Source organism: Mesoplodon densirostris, chromosome 16 (assembly GCF_025265405.1).
Source record: "Mesoplodon densirostris isolate mMesDen1 chromosome 16, mMesDen1 primary haplotype, whole genome shotgun sequence".
Taxonomy (NCBI): domain Eukaryota; kingdom Metazoa; phylum Chordata; class Mammalia; order Artiodactyla; family Ziphiidae; genus Mesoplodon; species Mesoplodon densirostris.
Genome location: NC_082676.1, coordinates 76,047,463 through 76,075,303, shown reverse-complemented (window position 1 = coordinate 76,075,303; position 27,841 = coordinate 76,047,463). Strand labels below are relative to the sequence as shown.

Genomic DNA, 27,841 nt, shown 5'->3' with positions numbered 1-27,841 from the left:
TGCCTGTACTTCCCATAACCTCTCATGTATGTGCACATCACAGAGAATGCAGAGATCTTTCCGTAAAAGCCAGCACCTTAGTCTAACAAAGAAAATAAAACAAACAAAGGGCCTAGGTAAAAAATAAAATAAAATAAAATAAAGCAGGGATGTTCCTTAGTTTAGGTTCCCTTAGAATCAGTCTGAGACAAAGAGGAAAGTACCAGTAATTTATCTGGGGGGCAGCTCCAGGGAACTCCAGCAGAGGAGTAAGAAAGTGAGGAAAAGAAGACAGGCAGCCAATGAAGGGTGTGCTATCAGGCAAGTTGTCACTGTGGATGGGAGCATGATCCTGCTGGGGAACTTGGGGGGACAGTGGGGACCATGGGCCTGGAGTCATCCCACCTGAGGAATGAGGAAACACAGGGCGGGGGGGTGGTAATTCTCTGGTACTTCTGGCCTGACTTTCCTGTGTGGGCAGAGCTCCAGGGACCAGAGCATCCCCCCAGGCGGCAGCTGCAGGTGCTAGCAGTGGAGATCAGGCCGGTGTGCAGGGAAGCAGGAAGAACTGCCAGGATGTGGATGGGGCCCCTGCAGCCAAAGCTTCAGCAAGCTGCAAATATCCTCTTATATTTTTTTCAGTTCCCAAAGATGTACTTCTGCAAAACTCACTGTTAAACTACCTGATGTGTTCCCAGGTAGCACAGAGCACCTTCTCCCTTTAGTCATGGTGATGATCTATTGCTGCTTCGGGCTACCGTGTTTGGGCCTATCAGCAGCTTGTCAACAGTGGGGCAAAATATTTCACTACTGTAGAGTGTTTCATACTTTCTTTCACTCCAGTAGCTTTCTTGTTACTCCCAACATCTTGTGAGAGTGGATCTTAACCACGTGGGGGTTATGGATCCTGGTAAAAATCTGATGGACTCTCTGAAATGACTGTATACAAAACAGCAAACTGTATGCAATTAGAATGAGTTCACAGACCCCACAAAGCCTATCTATGGGGAACAGGTTAAAAATTCTTTGTTTGATGAAGGAATTAGTAGGTGTAAAAATGAAGCTCAAAAACATGCGTATAACATTGCCCAAGAGTCTATTTTGGACTTAGGAGCTTGAACTTCCGGCTTCTGTGACTTGATCCAGGGAACTTCCCATAGCAACAGGCTCTCATGGGTGCTGAACCCTGGCTGCACATTTGATTTACCTGGAGAGCATTTAAAAAACACCACGATCTGGCTGAACTTGAATCAAGTTCACAGTCTCTGAGTGGGACTGTGGCAGAGGTATGTTTCACGGTTCCCCCAGGTGATTCTAACCTGTCACTGAACTTGAGAATGATCACCAACTCTAGACTCCTGGCCAGTGCGTGCTTTGTGAAATTTTAGGACAGAGGTCTCAGAAGCCATAAAGACCCCCATGATCTTCTGAATTAAACTGAGCCAGATGTTTACTTTGTGCCTCTCTCTACACACCCCTCTGAAGCACAGTGGAAGCTTCCCATACCAACAAATTGAAATACACATGAAGGTCTTTAACATTAGTCCTCCAGAACTACTTGACCCTTCAGAAATGAATTTAAAAACAAATCAATTCATGTTAGAAATGTGGTTTGCTAAAAATACATACTGGATGTGATTCAAGTGCTTGTTTCAACAGGAGATCTCCAAATAGATCTTCACAATATTTGGACATCTTGTACTGTTGATATTTGCTAGAGGGAAAGAACCAACATTTGTAAATTCAAACATCCATTAACTGTCCAGAATAAGAATAAGAAACATCCATTCCTAGCGGTTAACAACTCCCACTCAGCAAAATGTTTGATTGTCCTCTTGATGCTAATGGGTTAACCGGTGTAGTTTAAAAAGAAGTCGAGGGGCCTCCCTGGTGGCGCAGTGGTTGAGAGTCCGCCTGCCGATGCAGGGGATATGGGTTCGTGCCCCGGTCCGGGAGGATCCCATATGCCGCGGAGCGGCTGGGCCCGTGAGCCATGGCCGCTGAGCCTGCACGTCCGGAGCCTGTGCTCCGCAACGGGAGAGGCCACAACAGTGAGAGGCCCGCATACCGAAAAAAAAAAAAAAAAAAAAAAAAAGAAGTCGATTCTGCCCCCAAACTAAGAGTTGGTAAGCAGAGTAAAAAGTGTCTTTCTAGTTCATCAAGTCTGACTACAAACGTACTGCCAAGTCTTCCAACTCAACGGAACATTGAGCAAGGTGTCCTGCTCTCTGAACTTTTGTTTAAAGGAAGCATTTCTAAAACACATTAACATGACTTTTTTTTTTTTCTTTTTTGGAAGTGTTGAGAGTTAGTGGTTTGAGTTGCTTCTCTATTTTTTTTCCTCATAAGACTATGTGTACTTACCACTTCACAAAAGAAACTATTCGGTTATTCAAAAAGCTGTAGAGCAGGGGTGGGGAATGGGGATTAGGAAACAACACTTAGAGACTTGGAGTAGAATGAATCATTATACCTGCAGTGATTTTCAAAGGAGAGAATTACAGGATATTCAGATGTGACAAATGCAGTTTCCTTGATGGCTTGAATAACATCCTTTAAAGATAAAGAGTGTTAATGAGAGAGGAGAGAAAAAAAAATTAAGGTACCTGAAACCATTTGGAGACGATTAATTTGAGCTTTTCAGAAAGACTGTTTTGGCAATTAAGACCTGCAGAACCCATTTACTGCTACAGACTGAGTCCCCTGTGGTTAGACCCAGGCACAGTTCATGGTTAATGACACTTTTTTTTCAAAGCTACTTTTACTTCTCCAAAATTAGGGTGCTAGTAACTGACAAGACATTTCACCTAAATGGCAGTGCAGTTCCTGGCTCTATAATCTGCCAAGATGGGTTCAGAGCTCACCTTTCTCACTGAGGAGCAGGTGAGCTTTCTGCACAGAGATTTTCACAGCAGACCCCTCTCCTTCCCCTCTCGCCTCGAGGAGAAATGTGTTGGTAAAAACCTCAGGACTGTTAGAAGCTTTTATTGAGTTTCCTCTGCCTTTTGGCACCAGAGTTGGGCTACATTTCATTAATTCAATGAAGACTCCTGTGAATTGATGTGACATTTACAATATCCCTTGTTTTGTATCACCCTGGTAGTTAACCATGGGGCAAGTAGTTAACCATGGGGCAAGTCCCATCATTCTGTTAGTTCAAAACTATTTGACAATAGCTACCTAGGGAAGTCCATTGGAAAGAATAATGGCCTAGGCTAGACAATCTTGGAGCATTTTACTGAGCATCCTTATGGCTCATGTTGTCCTTTAGCTATTCTTGCTTGAAGTTTCTTCTCAGGCAAAAATGCCTTGAGTCACTTCCCAAGTGACCTTGATTATCCACTTGAGTTGACCTAGAATTACTCCTTTAGGAGAATCTTGGTTCTGCCCATGGTTTCTTCTTTGCTCACCTCCAAGCTGAGAGGGAAGAACCTCCTTTTGAGCTTAAGCTTCCCTATTAGACTCCTTAATTCTATAAACAATGATGTCAACCCTTGCTGTCAGTTTGGTGGCTATGCAAACTCATGGCTTCCCACTTGAACATACTCTTGTTACTTCTCAGGAAATGTAATCTTGAATTCATTGATGTTCAAAACTCACCAACATCTTGGCTAAGAGAAGTGATATGCATGGAGGGTCATGCGTCTAGGGTCTAGGTGTCTGTTTTTAAAAACACTCCCAGTGGGACTTCCCTGGTGGTGCAGTGGTTAAGAATCTGCCTGCCAATGCAGGAGACACAGGTTCGATCCCTGGTCCGGGAAGATCCCACATGCCACAGAGCAGCTACGTCTGTGCACCACAACTACTGAGCCTGTGTTCTAGAGCCTGTGAGCCACAACTACTGAAGCCCACGTGCCTAGAGCTTGTGCTCCACAACAAGAGAAGCCACTGCAATGAGAAGCCTGTGCATCGCAACAAAGAGTCGCCCCCACTCGCTGCAACTAGAGAAAGCCTGCACATAGCAATGAAGACCCAATGCAGCCAAAAATCAGTAAATAAAATAAATAAATCTATTAAAAAGAAAAACAAAGCAACCCCAGTGATTTTCCACATGTTGGCAGAGTTGAGAACCATTGATCCAGAGGCTGAAATAACTCTCCTGAGTTATACAAAACTGACAGAGGTTGAAATACTTGACATATTGTCCAACCAAAGAATTTCATTTTTTCACTTGTCTTTTGGCAGGACGTCACTGGAGCATACTGAGGAACTTGCTAAGAAACCAACCTTCAAGTTGTACATAGAGATCACCAAAAGACCATGACTGAAATCTTATTTGTAAAAGTGTAGATTACATTCTGTGAGGATCTTGCGGGGGGCGACTTCTATCTGGTGTCAGTACTGGGGAATAACTGTGCTTCTCTGAACTACTCTGTATGTATTTTACAAATCCTGTGAATTATCATGTTTCTCTCCTTGCACTGAATTCAAAAAAGTTTGGAGCCCAATTTGTGGTACGGCTTGAAAGTTTATAGGATTTCTTGACAAGCATTCATAAAACTCTAATCTCACTATCTTACTTTCTTGCCCATATAGGCACTATTTATAATCTATTTTATTTCCTGTATTCTATTTATCTTTTTATTCCACTTTGGAAGTCCTTCAGAAAAAATGCAAAGTAAGTACACACAAAAATAGATAAGAAAATGAAAGACTGTTTTTAAAGTAAGTGCCACAAGGGAGGTTCTGCCAGAGAAGTCTCATTATATGGCACCATCACCATTTGAAAGCAGAAAAAGTAGCATGAAGGAAGTATTAAGTGGAGAAAACATTTTTCTTGACTTTCTCTGAAAAACTGGAAGAAAGGAATATAAAGGTAAGATGCTTGAGAAGATTAATAATTTGTTTTCTCCACTATGTCTCTCTGTTTCCACAACAGTTTGGAAAAGGCAATGGTGAGGTAATTTTAAAACTTACCTTGGAACCCTTCTACACTGTGATTGGGAATGTCAATTGGTGCAGTCACTATGGAAAACAGTATGGAGGTTCCTTAAAAAGCTAAAAATAGAGCTACCATATTATCCAGCAATGCCACTCCTGGGTATATATCCGGAAAAAATTCTAATTCAAAAAAATACATGCACCCCAATGTTCATAGCAGCACTATTAACAATAACCAAGACATGGAAGCAACCTAAATGTCCATCAACAGAGAAATGGATAAAGAAGATGTGGTACATATATACACAATGGAATACTACTCAGCCATAAAAAAGAATGAAATCACACCATTTTCAGCAACATGGATGGACCTAGAGATTATCATACTGAATGAAGTAGGTCAGAAAGAGCAAGACAAATACCATATGATATCACTTATATGTGGAATCTAAAATATGACACAAATGAACTTATTTACGAAACAGTTTTTCTATGTCTGTGAGTCTGTTTCTAACAGTTACCAAAGGGGAAAGGGGGTGGGGAGGGATAAATTAGGAGGTTGGAACTAGCAGATGTAAACTACTATATATAAAATAAACAACAAGGTCCTACTATATGGCACAGGGAACTATATTCAATATCCTATAATAACTATAATGCAAAAGGATATGAAAAAAAATATGTATATATGTATATATATGTATAACTGAATCACTTTGATGTACAGCAGAAATGAATACAACATTGTAAATCAACTATATTTCAATAAAAAGAAAAAAAAACACTTACCTTAAAAAGGATATCTGTGCACATTGCTTTTCCATGAGTTATTATTGGTTCTTGGTCCTCGCCTTTTCCATCCCAACAGTCAAGTTCAACACATCTAGGAACATTGTGATTTACCAATATTGAACTTTTACAATAAAATAGTGTGTGTACAAATGAAAAGACATCAGAATAAGTTGTTTTCTATAGAAGTAGAAAATGGAATGAAGGAAGTAACACGATTATTTTTTGGAGGATGCAGGTTAAAATCGCACCAGGTTGGTGTCATCAAAAAGGGACTGTCGTAGATTAAGAGTGACAAGAGATGTAACAAGCAGTGGGGTTCTGGATGAAATCCTAGCTGTGACAAAGCTGTAATAAAGGACAATTTGGGGAAAACTGGGAAAATTTAGATATGTGCTGGGTTTTAGAGGATGTTAAAGAATACTGTAAAAATTTTGTAGGTGGGATGATGTTACGTTGGCCATAAATTAAAATGTTCTCACTGTTTAAGTGACTCATATTTAAGTATTCAGAAACAGATGTAGTGATGTAGTTAAAGTCTTTTAACGTATTTCCATACACACAGAAAAGAGTGAGTTGAAAAATTAAGCATTTGTCATCGACAATCAAGAAAACAATCATAATGTAACTACATTTCTTATTTTTCACTTTCAGCATTTTCACCACAGTTTAAACCTCAAATATTTTCCAATTTCTGCAAAATTAAAACCATTTAAAATAATCTTTATGGTCTGAGAATGAAATTTTAGAACTTTGAACATTAAGTAAAGCTAAATTTGCAAGTGCCTAGGACCAACAGGAAACTTAGCATGACTTCTTAAAATATGATATTTTTTTGGTAATGTTGGGGGAATATTTTAAATCTACAGTAAAAAAACATCTTTTGACCCATAGGAGGACTCTAGACCTTTCTGGAACAGATACCAATTTTCCTTTCTCAAGGTTAAATGGCCATTGTAATCCATTAAAGAGAAAGACAAATGTCCTTTTCACTCTGAATGCTACTTCCTATTTTTCAGAGAAAACTAAATTCAATTGAAGAGCATCAAATCCAAAGAAGAAACAGTGTCTTGAGTTTCTGACCTGCAACCAGCCAGGAGGACCTGTCTGTACATTTCTACTGAAGACTTCCCACCAAACTGTCTGCCAGTGAGATAGGTGTTGTGGGAAGAGCTGATGAAGTAGTGAGCCAGAGGGTGGTCCATTTCTTGGTAAAGCTCTAGGCGATCTAGGAAGACTGGGGCATTTTCATCTGACATCAGGTATCTGCAAAATCCATCACTTGATATTTGGCCTGGGGGGAAAAGGAATATCATGGTAGACTTATGGCTCTGAAGATACACATCTCATGTTTTATTCATGACATTTGAGGCAACTTAAACAGGAGAGTAAAAACTTCTTTATAGTCTCTTTCCCAAGAACCTTCATCTTTCAGAACTTGAACGAAGTACCCGCGTTGCATAAGTAACCGAATGCTTTCCACAAACAGGAGGCATCTGCTTTCACATTCATGATGGCAAAACACTCAGTTCCCTAGGTTCAAAAGTGCAGCACCAGGAGCCAGATTGGAGAAAGGATGAGTGGCCTCTCTGGATTCAAATAATTCCATTTTCCTATTTCATCTAAAAAATAGGATATGGGACCAGTGAGATGAGTATTCAGTGGTCATTGAAACATGATCCCAAGAGCCACCACTCATCATCTCAGTCACACTTTTGTGACATGGGACAGGGCCGGTGTCAATATTTGTGCATCTTCTCTTACCCTGTCAACCATTAACAGCTTCAGCTTCTTGCATTTACTTAAGCATTTCGAAGTTACAAGCTGGTTTCAAGTTTACAGAAAAGTACAGATAATAGCAGGATAAACAGCCATGGATCTACACCACAGCCTTGTTAGATCTTAACCTTTTCTTTTATTTGCCTTACTTTTTTTTGTTGTTTGTTTGTTTGTTTGTTTGCGGTATGCGGGCCTCTCACTGTTGTGGCCTCTCCCGTTGCGGAGCACAGGTTCCGGATGCGCAGGCTCAGGACACGGAGGCCCAGCGGCCATGGCTCATGGGCCCAGCCACTCTGCGGCATGTGGGATCTTCCCGGACTGGGGTACGAACCCATGTCCCCTGCATCGGCAGGCAGACTCTCTACCACTGCACACCCAGGGAAGCCCTTGTTTTAAATTTTTTAAAGAAATGCATAATTACAGATGCCCATGAAGCACCCTGTGTGCCCCACCTCAACTCCATTCAATTCCATCTTTTTATTCCTAAGTAGACAGCCAATAATCTAGTTTTTGTGTTTAACATTCCCAAAGTGGTTCTGTAACTTTATATGCATTTATCCAACAAATAGGTAGTTTTGACTATTTTAAAATTTATATAAAAGTTACCCCATTATTTGCATTTGCAGCTTGCCATTTTTCCTGTTTTCTTGTGACTTATCTAGTTAATAGAAGTAGCTCTTGTTCATTTATTTTTCACTGAGTAATGTATAGTAGAAGTATGCAGTGTGTAGAGTGTAAAGTAGTCCATATGTGGATATACCACAATTCATTATCCATCATTCTGTTGATGGATATTTAGGTCATTTCTATTTATAACTAAACGAACTGCAGTAAAAATTGGTGTCTATCTCCTTGTACACATACATTTATACTTTCCCAGGCACTGTGATAGATGCAGGATAGAAGAAACAGACAAGCCCTACCTTCATGAAACTCATATATTATGGGTGAGAGAACAAATAAATTAACAAATAAATATAATGTTATGAAAATGTTAGAAGGAAACAGAAAGCAGGGTATGAAAGCAATCAAGAATGACCAGGATGCTGTGTTTGCTACGTGGCCAGCAAAAGCCCTTCTGACAAGGTCACATTCATGCATGGGGAGCAAGCCCCATGCACCCCTGGGGCTGCCCCATCCTAGACAGAAAGATCAGCAAGTGCAAAGACCATGTGATGGAGGGGAAAGTAGCTAGAAATGAGGAATCCAAAGGCTACATTGGTTGGACTTTAGTCTTCACTAAGTACTTTGGATCTTATTCTGAGTGTGCTGAGAAGTCTTTGGAGCATTTTGAAGAGTGGAAGAACATGATTAGATTTGATTTTAAAAAGTTTACTCTGGCTGCTGTGTGGTATATAAATCGTAGGGCATTGAGGAAAGGAGAAGACTAGTTAGAAATCAGCTGGCCTCATCTAGGGAGAAATGATGTAGGATCCGATAGTCCAGTAAGTGTGGAGACGGTGAGAAGTGATTTATTTTCAGGATAGATCTTGCAGGTTTTGTTGATGGATCAGATGTGATGTGAAAGAATAAACAAGTCAAGGATGATTCCAAGAACTTTGGCATGAAAAGCTGGGTGAGTCATGGTACCATTTTCTAGGCTGGGAAAGGGACAGGTCTGTGGATGGGGACAATCAAAGCATATTTTATTTATTTATTTATTTATTTGTTTGTTTGTTTGTTTGTTTGAAATGCCGACTCAGCATCCAAATGGAGAGGTCTACTATACAGGTCTGTAGTTTAAGAGACAGATTAAGAGTGGAGAGTTTAATCTGAAAGTCATGTGTGTATAGAAGAAACTTAAAGCCATTGGCTTGGATGAGCTCATTCAAGGAGTGAGGATAGAAGGAGCAGAGATCTGAGGACTGAGCAGGGTCACTCTGACACCGGACTCGGGAAAGACATGGGACATTCTCTAGGGTACATACTTGGAGGTAAAGAGGCTGGGAAGACATGGGACATTCTCTAGGGTACATACTTGGAGGTAAAGAGGCTGGGCTGTAAGAGAGGCATATTTTCCACTTTATTATTGACAAAATATTCATCAAGGTCGTTGTTTGTACCCATTTACACACTCAGCATAGTTGATAAGAATGCCTTTGGCACCACATTCTCACCCATACTCGATAATGACAGACTTTAACATTTCTGTCATATATGAAATGGTGAAGCTATGCTTTTTAGATGTGTCAGTGGTAATTTCATAGACTTTTAGGACCTGGGAAGACCTTATACATAATAAGACACACCTCTATCATAACATTTATCACACCACCAAGGCACTACTGAGTCATAGGTCTTTCTCCTTCAGTAGATCACAACTGCCTTATTTCATTTTGAATCTCTAGCACCTAGCACAGTGCTTGGCTGTGCCTATAAGGATTGAAAACAGGGGACAGAAATACTAGTTGAATGACTGCATGAACCCCACCATCTTACAAACAGGGAAACTGAGGCCTAGGAATACAGTTCTTTGCTCAAGGTCACACAGCAACAGGGGATGCAACAAAAATCACATCACCTCCCACCACTGCAAAGTATTAGATTTTCTGCCAAGCCACTCCTCCCTTCACTTAACTCACATGCCTTGTGGACTTAATTATGAGACTCAGGATATTGATAAAGAGGTAAGTAATGAAGCAGTCTTGCTGAAAATAGATATTTGAGACCCTAGCAGAAAAGTGTAAATGTATGACTATAACCAAGGGAAAACTCTGTTGGTCTTGGAAAAATATCAGGGGTAAGGCCACATGATATAGTGGGCCAGTCATGCGTATAAACAGGTTCTATGTGGGTCCAGAGAATGTATAAATCTTTCAGCCACACTCACTCAGGTACAAAAAAAAAAAAAGAACCTCTATTCTAAAGAGGAGAAAACTGAGGCCATGATACTCATGGGCAGATGGGACAGAAAGAACTTAACCTAGATCTCCCTTCACTCTCCACTGAGACATAAGGCCAGAGGCTCCCGGTCAGGTATCTCCTGGCACTCCCTGGAGATACTGTATTAGCATCATCACTCCCATCCTTTGCAGGTGTTTCTCATGGCTATAGAACCAATCTTAACTTTCTTCTCCATACCTTTCCTTTGTTAAATGTTGGAATGAACAACACATTGTTTCCAAAGTTTCACTGAAAGAGGCAAATGCTCAAAAACCCCAACAATTTGCTAAATTGATTCCTATTTAATTTCATGTCAATTGCATTTATCTTCCATACCAGAGGTCAAATGATGAGTAAAAAGACTCCTTAAATTGTGTATTAAATTTAGTTAGCTTGCAAAACTAAAGGGAGAAGAAGAAGGTGTCAATTTTGATAGCAAATGCCATTGCTTTCATAGATGACAAACAGAGACTATAATTGGCATTTTTACATTTTAAGCACTATGCAATACTAAAGATAAGAAAGTACATGGGGAAAATATCACTATAGTTTAATAATAAATTTATCATTACACTTCAGGCAGCACAAACAAATTTTGGTGTAAGGTAAAATTTATACTTAGAGCAAGGAAAAAATAATAATCAGTCAGTTATCAATCCTTGCCTCTAGAGAGCTCCACAGCATTTAAAGATAACTTTAACTAAAAATTCAAGGACTTTAAAAGTTGCATATGTCCTTGATTTTTTTAAACAAAGAAAAATTATCTCTTTTTTCACTTTTCTTACCTTTTTTCTTCAAGTCTTCATCAGGCTCATACATCTCAATGATCTGCATTGCCCTTTTAGCATCATAAAATGGGAATAAAATTTCATTCAATCGAGGATCTCGTTGATGCTATGATGAGAAAATAACTCCATTTAGGCTGACATTCACCCTTGGGCCAGTACACATCACTAAAGTATGTAATTTCTAATGTAAGATATATCTAGAATATCATGTTTACAGTTACAAAGAGAAGATTTCACTTTTTTCCTTTCTTCCTAAAATAGACTTCAGAAACGTCCAAATTTGGTAGTAGTTTGTTTGTTCCCCTCACTGAACTGAAGAGGGAGAAAATAGAAGATACCTTCTTTCTTCAAAAGTTGACGGACAGAGAAAACGGTATGGCATTGCCATACCACAGGCAAGACATTTGGCATAAGTGCTTCTAAAAAGTGAGATCAAAAATCTTAAACAAACAAAAAAAAAAGGATAAACAAAAGCAGAACTCCAAAAAAATCCCAAATATATAACATACCCATTTAAATGCCAAACCAAAAACAACAATAACAAAAAACGCATCCAAAACCCTAAAGTTAGACAGGCGGATATCATTTTCTTTTCATTATGTCTTTCTACATGAATAAAAGATTTCTTGGGAACTGCAAACTTCATTCTCTTGAATCAATATTTATCAAAATGAACCCATTGTCATCATTGAAAATTAATCAGCACAAGGATGTTTACGAGCTCTAAACAATATGAAAATGTGTGTTTAAGTATCAGTAGTTCAGAAATTCAATTTCACTGTGAAATCTAACTTGGTTTGCCCCGAGGAAATTCTCTGGGCAGAAAGGACATAAATAATTTGGGTGATGTCATTCTTTTCAGATCAGCCCCTATAGGCTCCTGGTGCTATGTTATATGAGGCACCAGGAGCAAATCTATTTCTACAGCTCGGCCATCCTAACTTCACAGCAGTGATGAAAAAAGTCCAACTTACTAACCGACTCAGCTACAATCGTGTGTGTGTGTGTGACTATCTGACTATCTTTCTGTACCTAGAGGTAGTGGGTCCATTCAACTTCCTTATTGTTCATGGTAGAGGAGAGGACCAAACACTGCATCCCTGGTCATCCGTCAAATAAATAAATAAAGGAAACTTCAATGGAATAATGGCATATAAGCAGGTGTGAGCAAAACTTGGTCAGTACGTAGGACACCGGCAACAACTCTTTACCCAAATATATGCACAGACTTTGAAAAGCACGATTGAAAAAGTATTGAAGAAACAATTGTTAAAAGTTCATATGGATCTCCCTTCCCCATTTGTTTTGAAATGATCATTTGAAAAGTGGGGCACACAGAATGAATGCCTTTGGCCAACAGAACACTTGATGTAATTTCCTAAAGCACTTGTGGCCTAGCCTGCTCTGATCCTCCCACCTCCCCACCGAGTTAAGAGTGTTAACTCCTAAGGAATCAATATCTCTTTGTCAATTTATCCCAATGAAGCATGCTTCTGTTGGAATCTAAGAAATCACGGCTCACAACAGCTCACATCCATGCATGTGCTAGAGCAGAAACTGTTATATGAGCAATAGGCCTTGAGACCACAAAGAAAAGTCCTGGGGTATGCAGAGAGATGGTGCAGTAGACCACAGAATGCCAAGCAGGTGAAGGCATGCTACAAGACATCTTGCTTAGGAAATGGATGCTGTCATGCAACTCCAGAGCCCTTACCCAAGGGAATGACAAGCAGAGCTCTCTGGTGAGAAAGCATTGTTTTCAAAACAAACAAACAAACAGTACATTTTCTAGGCACTTTCCTTTTCAGTCTCTGTAAATAATACCATGGAAGATGGATGTGGCAGGAAAAGGGCCTTTTGAGACCCCACTGCAGTTATGTTCATGGTTGGCCACTATACTAATACGGTTCTTCCTTATTATAATTAAGTCTTTTAATTTAAAGATATGCTTTTGGTAAGTGTTCTGGATTCATGGAGATCATGGGGCAAATCCATATGAATTTAAAAGTGAGAGAAAGAAGAGACTCAGCTAAAGAAGAAAGAGGCAAAATTGGGAAAGGAAGAGAGGGAATCCAGGTATTCTTAGGTGCTTTTTATGTACAGAGGTATGTGGGTTCTAACCTGATGCCCCCTGTAGTGTGACCTGTGGATGGCAGCAGTGGCATCACCTTCACCTGGGAGCTTGTTAGAAATGCACATTCTTGGGCCCCACTCCAAATTTACCAAACCTGACTCTCTGGGGTAGAACCCATGAATCTGTATTTTTAAAAGCTTCTCAGGTGATTCTGATGTGCTCAAATTTAAGAAGCACTACTCTAATATGTAAAGGTTTGCATTTCAATATATTTGCATATCTGTAAAAAAAAGTACATAAGTTCTGCAAAGGATAGAAGAATGCTAAATGTTTGAGATGTCGTCCCAATTAACCCCCATCAAAATTTATCAGAGGGCATGATATTCACTAGAAGAACATCCCCCTATCAGAAGCAATAGCCAGGAAAACCGAGTACATAAAATGGCTGTATCATAATCCCCTATTCTACATTTGCAGCAAATAAGCATTAAGAGAAGACAATATGAAATTTCACTTGTCTTTACATCTGCTCCACCAGATACCTTAACCTTTTACTTTCCTGAAAATGTTCATGTTTCAAAAAGGAAGCACAATGTAATCTGGATAACCCAAAGGCAAGGAAAAAAAATGGTAAGACTTGTATTGAGTCACAAAAATATAATTTTATATGAGAAAACATAGAGGAGAAAGCTCATTTCCATGTAATCTCAGAGTAATAAGTTTGCAGAAGATTTCCACATGGACATAAGGACAGTGGGTCAAATGCTTCATAGCTCTGAGGGAGAGACCATGGGTTTTCAGTTGGGATTTTGGGTAGCAATGTACCGAGGGCATCCACCCCGTGATGTCCAGGGCTTTGTAAAATACGATACTGAACAGCTTCCGAAAATAGTTCACAGAACTCTGCCCAAGTGAACAAGAAGATAATGAACATGCCTCCTTTATTATGTCCTTACTTTTATTGAGAAAAGACTTCAACTGGCTTCAATCCAAGCAGCACTGGGAGAGAGATGTTGACATAAATAATATTCAAAAGAGATATAGAAAGATAAGGGAACACTTGGTAAGGTTTATAACACCAAATACTTCCGTCTCTCTCTTTGCTCATGCATTAAAGAATAAAGATGTTGTAAATGGAAGGCTTCCCTAGTAGTGCACTGGTTGAGAATATGCCTGCTAACGCCAGGGACACGGGTTCGAGCCCTGGTCTGGAAATATCCCACATGCTGTGGAGCAACTAGGCCCGTGAGCCACAACTACTGAGCCTGCATGCCTGGAGCCTGTGCTCTGCAGCAAGAGAGGCCATGGTAGTGAGAGGCCCACGCACCACGATGAAGAGTGGCCCCCGCTTGCCGCAACTAGAGAAAGCTCTTGCACAGAAACGAAGACCCAACACAGCCAAAAAAAAAAAAAAATCCTTAAAAAAGAATAAAGATATTGTAAATGGAAAGCAATCTTGAGCCCTTTATTACATTCTTTCAACTGCAAAATAAAATAACAAATCAGGTTTAGCTTTAATGTGATCCTATGATATATATGAGGCAGGGGGAAAGATTACCAGCTACGCGGGCCTCTCACTGTTGTGGCCTCTCCCGTTGAGGAGCACAGGCTCCGGACGCGCAGGCTCAGCGGCCATGGCTCACGGGCCTAGCCGCTCCGCGGCATGTGGGACCTTCCCGGACCGGGGCACGAACCCGTGTCCCCTGCATTGGCAGGCAGACTCTCAACCACTGCACCACCAGGAAAGCCCAAAGCTAATTCTTGATTGTTGTGGTTATCTAAAATCTCTGCCTCTCTTTCTTAATTTGATCTCTTTCTCCAGCTCTTCATGAATCTCTCAATTCTGCCGGCCCTCAGTTGCTGTCATCTTTGTAAGAAGTCATATGGAGAATGAAGGCAAAACTAAAATCAATTTAGCTTCTCATTAGGAACAGGGAAAGAGAGGTGAAACTAACTGAAGCCAAGAAGATTTAATTAGCCCTGATACATAGAGAACTGAGTTGGTGGCAGTATCCAACCATGTGCCAGCTCATACTGATGGCCCCCACCAGCTCTCCTGGACTCCAGTTTGCTATTTCCATAATATAGGCAAAGAAAGTTTCCCTCAGCCCACTGGATGGGACCAAGAGACATAGCTGTGGCAAAATTTTAGATCCGAGTGGAGGATTTCCATGACTAAATTCATTATGGAGAATAATAGGTTTATGCTGCTCTCACTTTCTTTCCATTCACACTAAGCATTCCAAGGAGGAATCCAGCACTTCACAAACTCTAATGTGCAGACAAATCACCTGGAGATAATGTTAAATGCAGATTCCAACTCAGCAGGTCTGGGTGGGACCTGAGATTCTGCATTTCTAACAAGCTCCCTGGTGATGCCGATGCTGCTGGTCCCCAGATCACACTCTGGGAAGCAATGAACACGGACATACAGAGAGGCAAATGAGGAGCAGATCTAAAGCTACTAGTGAAAATCTAGTAAGTGGTGATGGCATGGGTAGAGAGCAGGTGGTACAAACCCCTACATGGCGACAAAGGCAGTAAATGATAGTCTCTCCTCACCTTCCAAATTCCTGGAGATACACATTAGTACACTGAACAGAAAATTTCATATAAGGAATAAAGGGATTTACAAGCTGGAAGGTGGTGGGTGGCAGCATGGCTTTTGCTAATATAAATAGCATTTTTTATTGTTTATTTTTATTTATTTATTTATTTTGCAGTACGCAGGCCTCTCACTGTTGTGGCCTCTCCCATTGCGGAACACAGGCTCCAGACGTGCAGGCTCAGCAGCCATGGCTCACAGGCCCAGCCGCTCCACGGCATGTGGGATCTTCCCGGACTGGGGCACGAACCCGTGTCCCCTGCATCGGCAGGCGGACTCTCAACCACTGCACCACCAGGGAAGCCCTAAATGGCATTTTTTTCCTGTTACCTATTCTAATTGATTAATGCTAGTATACATGTATGTATTGATTTTTCTTTGTTGATCACTTATTTGGTTACCTTGTTGAACTCTCTATCTGTTCAAAGGGTTTTTCAGTTGATAGTTTTTGATATTCAGGTTACATAATCATCATCTGCAAATAATGAATAGGGCCTTGTCCTTTTGTGTTCCTGGGATTCATTTATTTTTTCTTGTCTAATTGTATGATCCAGGTCTTCTAATACAATGTTGAATTCCAGCTTGTTGAGACTATGTGGCTAAGGCATTTTGAAAATGTTTAGGTCTAAGCTTTTCAAGTCAGAGACCCTTACATTCCAATGCCTGTTCCCTTCCTGAGTGAACTCTGTCTCCTTTCATTATGGGTTTTGACAGTGCTCTGCCCAAGGGGTGCTTTCGACATTGGAGCAATGAGAGGGACAATGGTAGGACTCAAAAGAGAGGGTGCAAGGCGGTGGCAGAATGTTCTCTAAGTTTGACAGCCTTCTTCAAGGAGACATTCAGATTTCTGTCCTGTTCTTCCAGCTGAGTTCACTAGGACAGAAAAGGAAGAGATTCAGGGCAGACACTTTGATTAAAAATAAAGGCTGTATACTTTCCTGGACTGTCTTGTAGTTCCTGCGACATAAAGAAATCTAGAATCACACTGATTCCATGAGTCCCACCCCCCCAAATTAAAGGTGCCACCTTACTGTTAATGAGAAGCCAAACAGAAGGAAACATAAGTAAATGAACACTACTGGCCAGTGTAATAGTGATAGATAAAAGCTTACCAAAGAGTAAGTATTTCGAGAAAGAATTTGGGTGTCAGAGCCAGAAAGTGTGGGTGATCATACCTTTTAAAAATTAAATTTTTTGTCCAAATGTCATAAGAACGACAAGAGTAGTTATCCTGTAGGTCTACAGAAACCACCCATAAAAGGAAAGGCATGAGATAAGCGCCCATGAATGCAGCACCTATTCTGAGGACTTCAGAACTGTTTCCTCATTTGAACAGTACAATGCATATTAAGTCTCTGTCATGTTTAATAGATGGCTGGGTACCAGCTTCATCCCAGAGCGCCCAAGAGGCCTTTTTCTAGGCAAACTGATGAGGTGGTACATCTTCTCTCCACTAAAGCATCTTCCCTCTTTAGTAGAAAGCAAGATTTTTGCCCGTCTCACCAAAACGTAAGGTGACCAATGACCCAAAGTGCATGAAGAAGCTGAGAGAGATAACACAATACATTTTTTAAAAGAAGCAGAAGATGAGGAAAGGGTTAAGGAGGCAAAGCAAGGCAACTTAACTTCCAAGCAACGGTGGCGTAAGAATGTGGATAATATCTGGGTAAAGATTATGAACATAGTATTCGCATGACCAAAAACTAGTGGAGTGAAAACTTGAAATGTTTTCAAGTAAAATAAATATTGCAATGTACTGAAATGATTATTTAAAAGTGGAGGCATCTGCACTGCTATATGGGGGAACTTTTCTCTCTTGCATCGGTGCTTCTAGGCTCTGGTTACCATAGCTTCTCAAGTGCAACCTTACAAATTGGGAGCTACTGAGCCCTGACAGGGAAAGAAAAGAGAAGCCCTTTGGCAAAGATGTGATCTGTGTCTGTAAACTGGCAAATCACAGTCTACCTGCGGTCTTTCCTTGAGGCAATACCTCATATCTGGCATGATACTGCCTTTCCTAACGTTTTCTCTTTATAAGGTATAATGGCTAACATCAATTGTTTTGAAACAAAAATATACTGTCCATTCCTCACTTAAAATCTTCTTATTATTAATGTGTTTGTTAGACAAAAAGTGAGTTTCCCTTTTTGGATTAACAAGAGCTTCAATGGGTTTCACTGAAGAGAAAACACTTTTTTGAACGTGTAGAGGAAAAAAGAAGTTAATTTTATTTGTAATAAAAAATGCAGCCTTTACGTGTTCTGAAATATCTTTCTCTTGGGCTTAAGAAAATTTTGTCAATCAGTTTTAGTTGTTAAGTGAATCATGTTCTAAAATTAGCTCTGAGCTTGTTATAAAAATAAAAAGGAAAAATTTAACCTGCCATCTCATTGGCCTAATATTCACTATATTTTCACTCAGGAACTCCATGTTGTGCTTGTTGTCCAAATATTCTATTTGAACCTACATATTTTTCTTACATGCAATCCATTAAAAGACAAAAATAAAGCTTTTCTAGTCCATGCAAAGGTATGAGGAAAAGTTAGCAATGGAGAATCCAACTATAGTGTGGTAAACTCAATCCATTCTCTTTCTATTTCTTATAAGTAAATAGAAAAAAAAAAGTACCTTAAATATCACCTTGCAAAAACATAGACACATTTAATTAAATGAATATATTATCAAATTCACACGCACACACAGAACCGGAGCTACACATCACAGCAAGAAACCAGCAAAAAAGCAGTGTGCAAAGCCAATGAGGAAGTGCATGGACACACGAAAGCAGCAGCTGATTTTTGCACCTGGTAAAGCCATCATGGAAAGATCAGCAGGTCAGAAGCAAAGCGAATGAAGGTGTAGGATGCAGGCATGCAATGAGGATGCTGGAGGAGGGCAAGCCACTGCACACAGACTGATGGAGTTAATGTATGAAAAAGCTTACTTCATTTAGAAAGCTCACTAATTGGTCTACCGTTAAATAATCAGTTTTGTCTCCATTGCTGAAAAGAAATTTATTAGAAAAAAGTAAGTTTTGGTATATGATGCTACAGGAGGTACGATTTACATGTTGACATTTGTTGATGATAATTCTACACTTATTTTCTAACCCTGAAGTAGTGGTGAACTCTTAAAATGGCCAGAGACTGTTTGTAAGGGGGGAAAAAAAACCCAACAACAACAACAAAGGAAAGAAATCATTCCCACTAGCTTACAGAAAATGTCTGCAGTCCCTCTTTTGCATTATTCACAGGCATTATTATAAAAACAACATGTAAGTCATCCATTTGAAATAATTGGAATGAATGGACTTTTCAACAACATAATAACATTCCAAATCAAATCTTGTTAGTTCACATAACGGGTTAATACCTAAAGGAGCAAGTTAACATTGTAGGTAGTTAGTAAAGCCAATGCAGGGAGGGGAGGGGGGGATGTTCCAGGTGCTACAACTAACTTACGTAAAAGTTTCTCAAAAAATCAGAGCAAACTTTTACACCAAATAAACTAAGGGGTGAAAATGTAACCCTGACTAGATATTCCTACATACTATCAACATACTATTTGAAAATATTAGGACAAAATGTTTTTGAAATCTAAAAATACAAGGATAACATTGATGTGACACTTTCTCATAAATGGAACTTACATTTTTTTAAAAAGATCCTCTATATCTGTCCGAGGACAAATCTTTTGTGTCAGTTCATAGAACTTTTCATAAGTAAATGCTGCAGGTTCAATTTCATCATTCTGTAAAGAATAGAAGCGTGTCATAAATCAGGGCACATTTTTCTCTCCTTGGAGGATCTACAGAATATACAGGTTCATGAAGAAAAGTGATGACACTTGGAATTCCAGGGCCTTCATCTCTGATTCTTGCTGATAGAAGCCAGGAGGTCCAGCCATTGGCCAGGCCTCTAGAACATGGCACGTGTAAGTGAGCATTTCTAGTTACCATGCATCCATGGTTTGCATGTTCAAACACTGGCCACAGCTGGGCTTGCTCTGGGAGACACTCCATAGAACAAATACAAAGAAACATTTTTTCCTTCTCTCCTTGAAGGAGAAAAGCAAGTGCCTGCCTAAAGGATGATGACATCAAGCCCAATGTTTTCTTATGCTTATTTTGTGAATTTTCACAAGACCACATGAACGGGATCCTATAAGAGTTTACTTTTCATACAGAACTTCATATTTCAAATCAGACTTGTTAAGGCAGCAACAGGCTTAAATCTTTCTGGCAGTTAACATGTTAATTGCAATTATTTTAATTCCAAAGGGCCACAAACACAAATGGTATGTTTGGGGAGAGGTGCTTCATAAAATATTGCACAGCCATCCTGAATAACTGAATTTATGAGCCATTTTTCATGCTGACATTGTACATGGTCCAGGCAATGTTGATGGGTTTCTGTAAAATAAGCTTTCCATAAGCTGTGTGAAAGAGCAGCCTGGCTGTCATTTCCTTTCCTTAATAAAGTTGACAACAACATTTGGAAGTATACTATTTGAATACTAAAACGTTTAGGTTAAAATGCCCAGAAAACAAAAGGAAGGAAGGAAGGATAGAAGGCAGGAGAATAAAGGAAACACTGACTGTACTATGTGTGACTGAATCTAATTCTGAATCTAACTGAATCAGTTTAATACAATCTTGTTTATTACATGAGAACATAAATACACAAAGTGGTTTTAGAAACACGTTATTAGATTAATGAATACCTTTCCACTGGGAAGCCCTAGCTCCTTGAGTGCTTGAAAGATCACCTTTTCTGTTTTCCCCGATGCAAAGGTTCTGGTAATACTAGGGCAGAAAAGAAAAAGAAATAAAGTTACTATTAATTCTGTATTCTCTGATGCAAAGATCCCATTAAAACTAGGGATGGTGGGATAGGGGAGAAGAAAAAGGAAAATAAAATTACTTTTCATTTTTAGATATTTTTCACTTCCCAACTAGCTCCTGCAATGTCCCTCTGGTTACCAGAGCTGGTTGTGCCAGTGTGGTGACTTGATGCTAAGACAGGTGGTCTCTCTGGCTACTTGTGAATGTAAGATGCACCAGGGATACAGACCATTGGACAATCACAATAATAAGTTCCGATCCTATCAAACTGCTTTCTTAGGAAAAAGGAATGTGGCAGATGGAACAGCATGTCTAGAATAAAACCTCATGGTGACAATATCTTGACTTGGGGAAAGGAAGGAGGTACCTTAGGACACAGCATGTGCCTGTGATCGCCCTTACCTGGCTTCATACTACAGCTGACATGCATTATCAGATATATATATATATATATATATATATATATATATATATATATATATATATATATATATATATATATTTGTTTGTTTTGTTTTGTTTTTGTTGTTGTTTTTGTTGTTTTGAGCTAAACACCCTTTAGCTACTCTGACATGTCAGCTGCCTCAAGGATTGGGGACTTTATTATGAAAGTGACAGGTGTTAAGGAGAGGGGAGGCAGGGGAACAATTATTCAGTATTTCAGCAGAAACTTGGCATTCCCCTGGGACACGGTATTTTTGAATAATGGTGGTGCCTCTGAATTAGTACCATGTTCATCAAGGCTAGTAAGATGGATAACACCTTAAGGAGCATATTTCCTGATGATGATAAAAGTAGGAGAGAGACTCCTGATAAATGAATTGGTGACACTCAGAACAAACACTATTGAGGAGAGGACTTGGACCCTGGAATCCATACTTGACTCTGAGCCATGTCTCGGCCACCCGAAGAGCCTTCATTCACTCCCTGAATGGAGGCCCAGGTGATTTGTCACGATAATAACTTAAAGTCTAAATCAGAAGTCCAGACTCCGCTGAAAGACAAGAGCTTACTTTCATCTGTGAAGCTTGGCTTTGGACCGCCTTCCCTGTGAACACAGGAGGATCTGTAAAAGCGCCTCCCATGCCCAACCTTGTCATGCACTCCACCATTCGTGTTAAGTGGAAGGCAAGTTCCCAATGTAAGCAGTGACCACCATTTAATCTTGATGAGTGGGAGAAAGCACCAATTCAACTGCAGAGTACAACTTCCCAGAAGAGATTGGGAAGAACTAGCTGTAGGTAAACGAATTGCTATGTGTTCATTCAAAGCTTTGTTGTTTCATACGTGGTCTAAGAATACTTCAAGAAGCACAGTTTTAAGAATGTTTGAGACAGTTGTATTCATATATAGGGAGGCCTATGAATTCTCTTTAACAAATCTGCAGACATGGTACAGCATATACGTATGACATTAAGTAAACCAGTTTCTAGGGTTAAGGGTGCTATGCCCACATTTTCCCACTTCTCTAGAGTTTCTGGAATTTTCATACACTGGACTGAGTTGAGAAGCACTTTATCTGCTCTTTATAATAGGGGAAAGTGGCTATTCAGTGTGCCTTTTTTTTGAAACAGAGTATGTATGTGTTAATGTGAGAGTTGCAGGTTCCAGCAGGATTTGGGATGTCTTGCATCTGTAACTGGGAGGAAACTCTCTGCCTAGCAATCTCAGGGGAATCTCAGCTAACTCGAGCTCCTGTTAGGTTTCAACAGGCCTCATAAAGGAGATGAAAACTGATGAACATGGTCATGAATGTAGCAGGTGTAGGGCCTGAGCCTTTCTGGTGAAACAACCTGGTGTTGGGGAGGGGGTGGAGTGGGGAGGAAAGGGAGAGTTCATAGGAGTAGAATCTTGGCTGGGGCTTGGGGAAATGCCAAGAGATAGGAAGCAGAACAAGGACATCTTTTGGGAGTAGACTGTCCAAGCATTTGTGGGAGATAGAGAAACTGAGAGAAGGAGAAAATAGGGTGTTCAGGGCCAGGAAGGAGGGAAATCCACATGGGAATATATCAGTGAGGACAAAGTCAGAGCCCAGAGACATAACAGAAGATAATTAAGGAAAGAGGTGGGACTTTCCTGGGAGTCCAATCATTAGGACTCCATGCTTCCACTGCAGGGGGCATGGCTTCGATCCCTGGTCAGGGCACGAAGATCCCACCTGCCGAGGGACCAAAGTAAATAAATAAATAAAGGCAAGAGGTGGTATGATGGTCAGAAGGGATCGTTCTCAGGCCCATCTTTTCACGAGGGGGCTCGGGCTGGGCAACCACAACACAAATTTGCTCCCCTCATTCTAAGAAAAAATAGGAGCAAGGAAGTGGAAGAGACCATTTCCATGGAGGTGGGGAGGAGGGGGAATGGGGCTCCTTTATTGCCTTCTCTCCAGGCAGCTTTCAGAGTCATTCTTAGGCCTCAAAATGGATTCGGCTTAGGGGCGAGTAGGTTGTGGTGCAAAGGTGAATTCTCTGAGTTTCCAGTTGCATTGGAGGCCCAGCATTTAACCAGGGTCCTGAGAGAAAGAAACACACTTATCACAGGCTGGGGGCATTTCAGACACCATCGAGGGCGTTTCATGGGCATGTAGAGTGTGTATAAGGGACTGCAATTTATTCAACCCTTTATACACAGCCTCAAAGAGTACAGCTTAGTGCTTCATAGCTACAGGTGCTCAGAGTTTCTGTTGAAGCAAAACACACTACCTACCCGAAAGGAAATGCTAGAAAAGCAAATACCCTTAAGTGGTACCCAGTCCATCTGATTAAATCCCTGTTCCAGCAGACTTTATAGGCAACCAAGACAGCAATGACCCTAGAAACTCAGGGAGTCTCACTCTGCCCTCAAAGGGTCTACAATCTCTCCAATGGTTTGAATACCATCTTCTGAAACAGTCAAGGAGTGTTCATGAAATGAAGCCCCCTGCAGAACATGACCCTCATTGTAGGCAGGCTGGGCCTTCAGGATGTGAATGGATTATGAGGGAGCTGGGTTGCTATGACCACCCCTGAGGTCTTAGTCCTCTTAATACATCTTCTCCCTTGGTACTCCTTCTACTCATAGACGTTGGTTCCAACTTCGTGTTACAAGGAATGGGACATAGCAATTAAAAAAAAAAAAAGAAAAAAGAGTGACCAAAAGAGTGACCTTCAAAGTTTTGGTCTGAGTGGATAGGTAAACTGAGTGTGAGTTTGTAACTTTGGGAGAAAGGCAGACTGCATAAGATGATGTACAAGGAAAGAAAAGAGAAGAGGGAGGTAAAGACTTTCTTCCCTTATCCTTCCTGCAGCTTCCTGGACATTAAATTTTGGTTACAGCTCACAAGGAGGGGCCACTCTCAAGCTGATCTAATGACCCTGAAGCCAGATCCCCTCTAATATTACACACACACTACACTAATAGTTTCCATTTTAAAAACTCCAGAATGATAGTGCTGAAATGACATTTTAAAGTGTTTACTCTTCATATCCATTAAAACATTCAGAACAATTTCCATCTCGCCCTTGGCAGCTCATCCACATAAAGATTTATCCACTTTTTGCTGGCTTGGTATCAAGTTTCCATCAACTCTGCCAAACTGCCCCCGGATCACAGATGTCTTGTGTCAAACACCTGTTAATGCTGTCAGGCACCAAAGAGTTCACATCAGAGAAAGCTAAAGAAGAAGACAAAATATCTAGGCTATTTCTACAAAACAGGGGGTAATAATTTTGTATATGAACATGCTGCACAAAGATCTTTGGAATAAGCAAAGGCTTCCAAGCTTGTGTAACAATGGCTTGATTCATAAGATGTATACAGATGACACCAGAACTGCTCGTTAGGAGTGCTTTGATTACAATCTATGTGTTTCTATTTTGTCCATTTCCTGAAACTTATCTTGGGAGAAAAGTCAGGAGAGCAAGTTATGTAAAAACTGATCCAACCTACATTTCTGGTCTTCACACTGCTATCTGTGCTAAGTTTGGACTTATTACTTCAATACTGATTTTTAAATAAAAATGCACTATATATTTGGTAATAGCTGTAGGATGCTGAGATACATTAAAATAATGGTCTTGCTATTCTCGACAGAGCAAAGGGCTTTAAATAAAATAAGGATCAGTGTAAAGTGCCTTTGCCAACAACCATCAGTCAAGGGTGCTAGTGGGGCTTTTTTTAAACTTCTAAAGTAAATGCAAAATTGACTTGCTAGTAAGTTATTAAACAAAAAGCAGAGAATCCTACATATAGATTTGTAAAGACCACAACAGATGCATGAGGTCGATAACCCTGGAAGCCCTCAATAAAAGGTTAAATAAAAAGAATACTGCCATGGTCTTCTTTATGATGTGTATGCTTTCTGTTTGCCCATTGATACATCAGTTTTGTCACATGGATACCTTAGTCCATGAATGTTACAATACATGGAGTTAAGGAAAATGATGACCTCTAGGATAGTTCTGACAAACGTGAAAAGAATGACATTGAGGGAGTATGGAGATACTCTCAGAGGGATGCAGAATGGAAGCTTCAAGTCTAGGCAGAGACAGAGGGAAAGGAAAGGCAGAAATGGCTGAGTGTAATCTGTGGGTCTCAGCTCCAGTGCATTCTCTCAAATGCTGTGCAGCTGGTGACCTGTCCACCTCATCTCTGAAAGAAAGAGCAGTTCTAAGACACGACTCCACCCAGTAGTTCTGGGTTTTGTCTGTTATCTGTCATTGGCTTCTTTGCTAAAGTGTCCAGGAAGAGGTCAACTTGAAGGCAAGCCAGGAGAATTCTATAAGAGTGGTTCGGTATCTGGGGAACTCATGTTTAATTCAGGTTCCTGAATCCTAATATAACCCTGGCTTCATGTGGGCAGCAGATGCTCTGGGGCCCAGTTCAGCTTCTGGAATTTTCATGAAATGCTTACACAAACACCAACGAAAAAAAAAAAATACTTGGGGAGCTGGGTAAAGAATTCCCATCACTACTGTCGCAAGAGCTTCCAACTGGACCCACAGACCATGACCCTAACGCCGGAAGGAGTGGAGAGGCAGAAAAAAGGGGAGCATGAGAAATCCTCAGAGGGTGAAGCAATCAGCTTAAGTACTGAAGCACAGGTGTGAAGGCCGTTTCTGGTTCATCTTCTCTTCATTCTTGACTCCACCCAGGCTTTCCTGCCATTTTCTCCCTCGTCTCTGTTACCTTGGGCAGGGTAAGCAACAGCTCTGAAGGGTATGTGGTGTCAATGATAGCATACCCAGACACCAAGTCCACTCATCCTGGGCACCAGAGGACCAGTGAAGCCGAGAATGAGATGCACTGTCTAGAGGCATCACACTTCCTAAGACATGTCCATATACTTCCACTGTAGGTGCACAATATAAACTTCTTTAATTTTAGTTAAAGGTTGTTCAGGGCAAGTAGGTGAAAGATACCTGAATCCTGAAAACCCACTTAGCTGAAGATTAAAAAATACTGCTAAATTTTCAGATGCTCTTTAATTTATCAGAGTTAACGCTACCCGTTCCGAAGAAAGATGCAACTTTACGTCCATAAGTGATTTTTACAAACTGAACACAGCATTTGATGATGTGATTCAAACTAAGCTTCAGAAATATCTTTAAAGAAATTAACAAGTCCTTGTAGGGGGCTCTCTCTGTGGACTGGTATCACAAGGGCTGACCCAGGCTGTGCAGAGCAGACAAGAATAACTGACTTACCTCCTAACTGGAATTTTCCCATTTGTGTTGGTCATAAATGCCAATTTCATCCAGCTGGAAAACAACAGTAACAACTGTTTTAATGTTTCTCGGAAGAAATAGCTTCAATCTTGTTAAGAACTTTAAAAGAAAGTTCATTCAAACAAAGAACATTTATTCGGAAAACCAGAGACAATTACACACTGTGAGATGAATTTACTGTTGTAAGATTTAGCAAACAAAAATATAGGACTCTGTTAAATCTGAATTTCAGATAAACAACAAATACATTTTTACTACAAGTATGTTCCAAATATTGCATAGGCTTTATTTATACTAAAACATTATTTGTTACTTATCTGAAATTCAAATTTCACTGAGAGTCCCATATTTTATCTGGCAATCCTAGATGAATCAGAAAATTGGGAATTTGCATGAGCAAAGCAAATTGTAGGCACTTATTTGATGATTGGTTTCGTCCTTGATTGTTGCTCTTTAGTAATCTACTAAGGGGGTAAGAAATGCAAGTGCATGGTAACACCAGCCAGCCTAGTCTTGAGGACAGTGGGAACCCCCTCTACCCCAGCCCCAGCTCCTGCTCTAAGTGAGGTGAAATACAGATGGAGAAGCAGGCAGGTGTGAGCCCTTAGTGACCTAATCCTCACAGCAACTGGTGGATGGGTGGACGCCAGCTCCATAAAGGGATCTGGATCCTTAATTTGTAACAGTCAGAGAAATTCATCAACTCAAACTGATGGTGAAAAACGCCTTGCTTTCCCCAGGGGTTCATGACACATGGAGACCCAGAACATATATTTGTCCTTTGGTGCTTGGACTATTCTTAGCCACTGACTCCCATTCTCACTGTTTCCAGTTAATAACATTCTAACAATCTGCAGAACATGATGATTTGGTAAACTTTCTGTCTTAAGTCAAGCTTCCTAGAAGCACACGTGACTACTTTTAAGGGGATGGTTTCAGAACCATAGGAGTGTGGGAAGCAGACAGGCAGGGAGGAAGTTATACAAAGCTGCGCTCTCAGCTGGAGCTTTGTCCTGATGCCACAGGGAGCTCTGGAGTCTGATTTGCACCAGGCTTGGTGGCAAGGGGGCTGGCCTCTTGTATACTGTCTCAGCCTTCTTTGGCCGTGGACTTCCTTCCAGAAGAAGGGAGGAGTCTAGGGTCAGCCTTCCTTATCCGTGGACACGAAGGGTCAACTCTAAGGGACTCGCATTGGTAGATTCTGGTATCAGCACGGTTCCTGGAACCAATCCCGCAGAGATGCCAATGGAGGACTGTGATCTCCCAGGCTCAGTGACTCCCGGTAGGCAGAGGGCAATTCTCTGGAGAAGCAGGCAGGTGTGAGCCCTTAGTGACCCAACCCTCCCAGCAGCTGGCCAATGGGTGAACACCAGCAACAGAAAGGGATCTGGGCAGGACACCAATGAAGGCAGATAAGCTCTGGTGTCCAGATACAAGGACTTGGGTCACTCAGGCATAAGTGGGCATGCCAAAAGTCTGAGGTTCTATAACTTCAAAGTATCTGTTGGGTTGCTCTTT

The 27,841-nt window shown here is 40.6% G+C and overlaps 1 protein-coding gene across 1 annotated transcript in view; it reads right to left on the bottom strand.

Moving 5' to 3' along the window:
- Nucleotides 1-27,841, bottom strand: part of PLCB4 (phospholipase C beta 4) — a 419,094-nt gene that overhangs the window by 79,124 nt on the left and 312,129 nt on the right. Inside the window, exons 9-17 of the mRNA XM_060120154.1 lie at nt 26,303-26,356; nt 20,501-20,582; nt 19,428-19,528; nt 18,723-18,780; nt 11,097-11,205; nt 6,733-6,943; nt 5,650-5,743; nt 2,453-2,532; nt 1,609-1,693 (exon numbers count right to left, since the gene is read on the bottom strand). Coding sequence (XP_059976137.1) covers nt 1,609-1,693; nt 2,453-2,532; nt 5,650-5,743; nt 6,733-6,943; nt 11,097-11,205; nt 18,723-18,780; nt 19,428-19,528; nt 20,501-20,582; nt 26,303-26,356 — 874 coding nt within the window. The remainder of the gene's footprint in view (nt 1-1,608; nt 1,694-2,452; nt 2,533-5,649; nt 5,744-6,732; nt 6,944-11,096; nt 11,206-18,722; nt 18,781-19,427; nt 19,529-20,500; nt 20,583-26,302; nt 26,357-27,841) is intronic.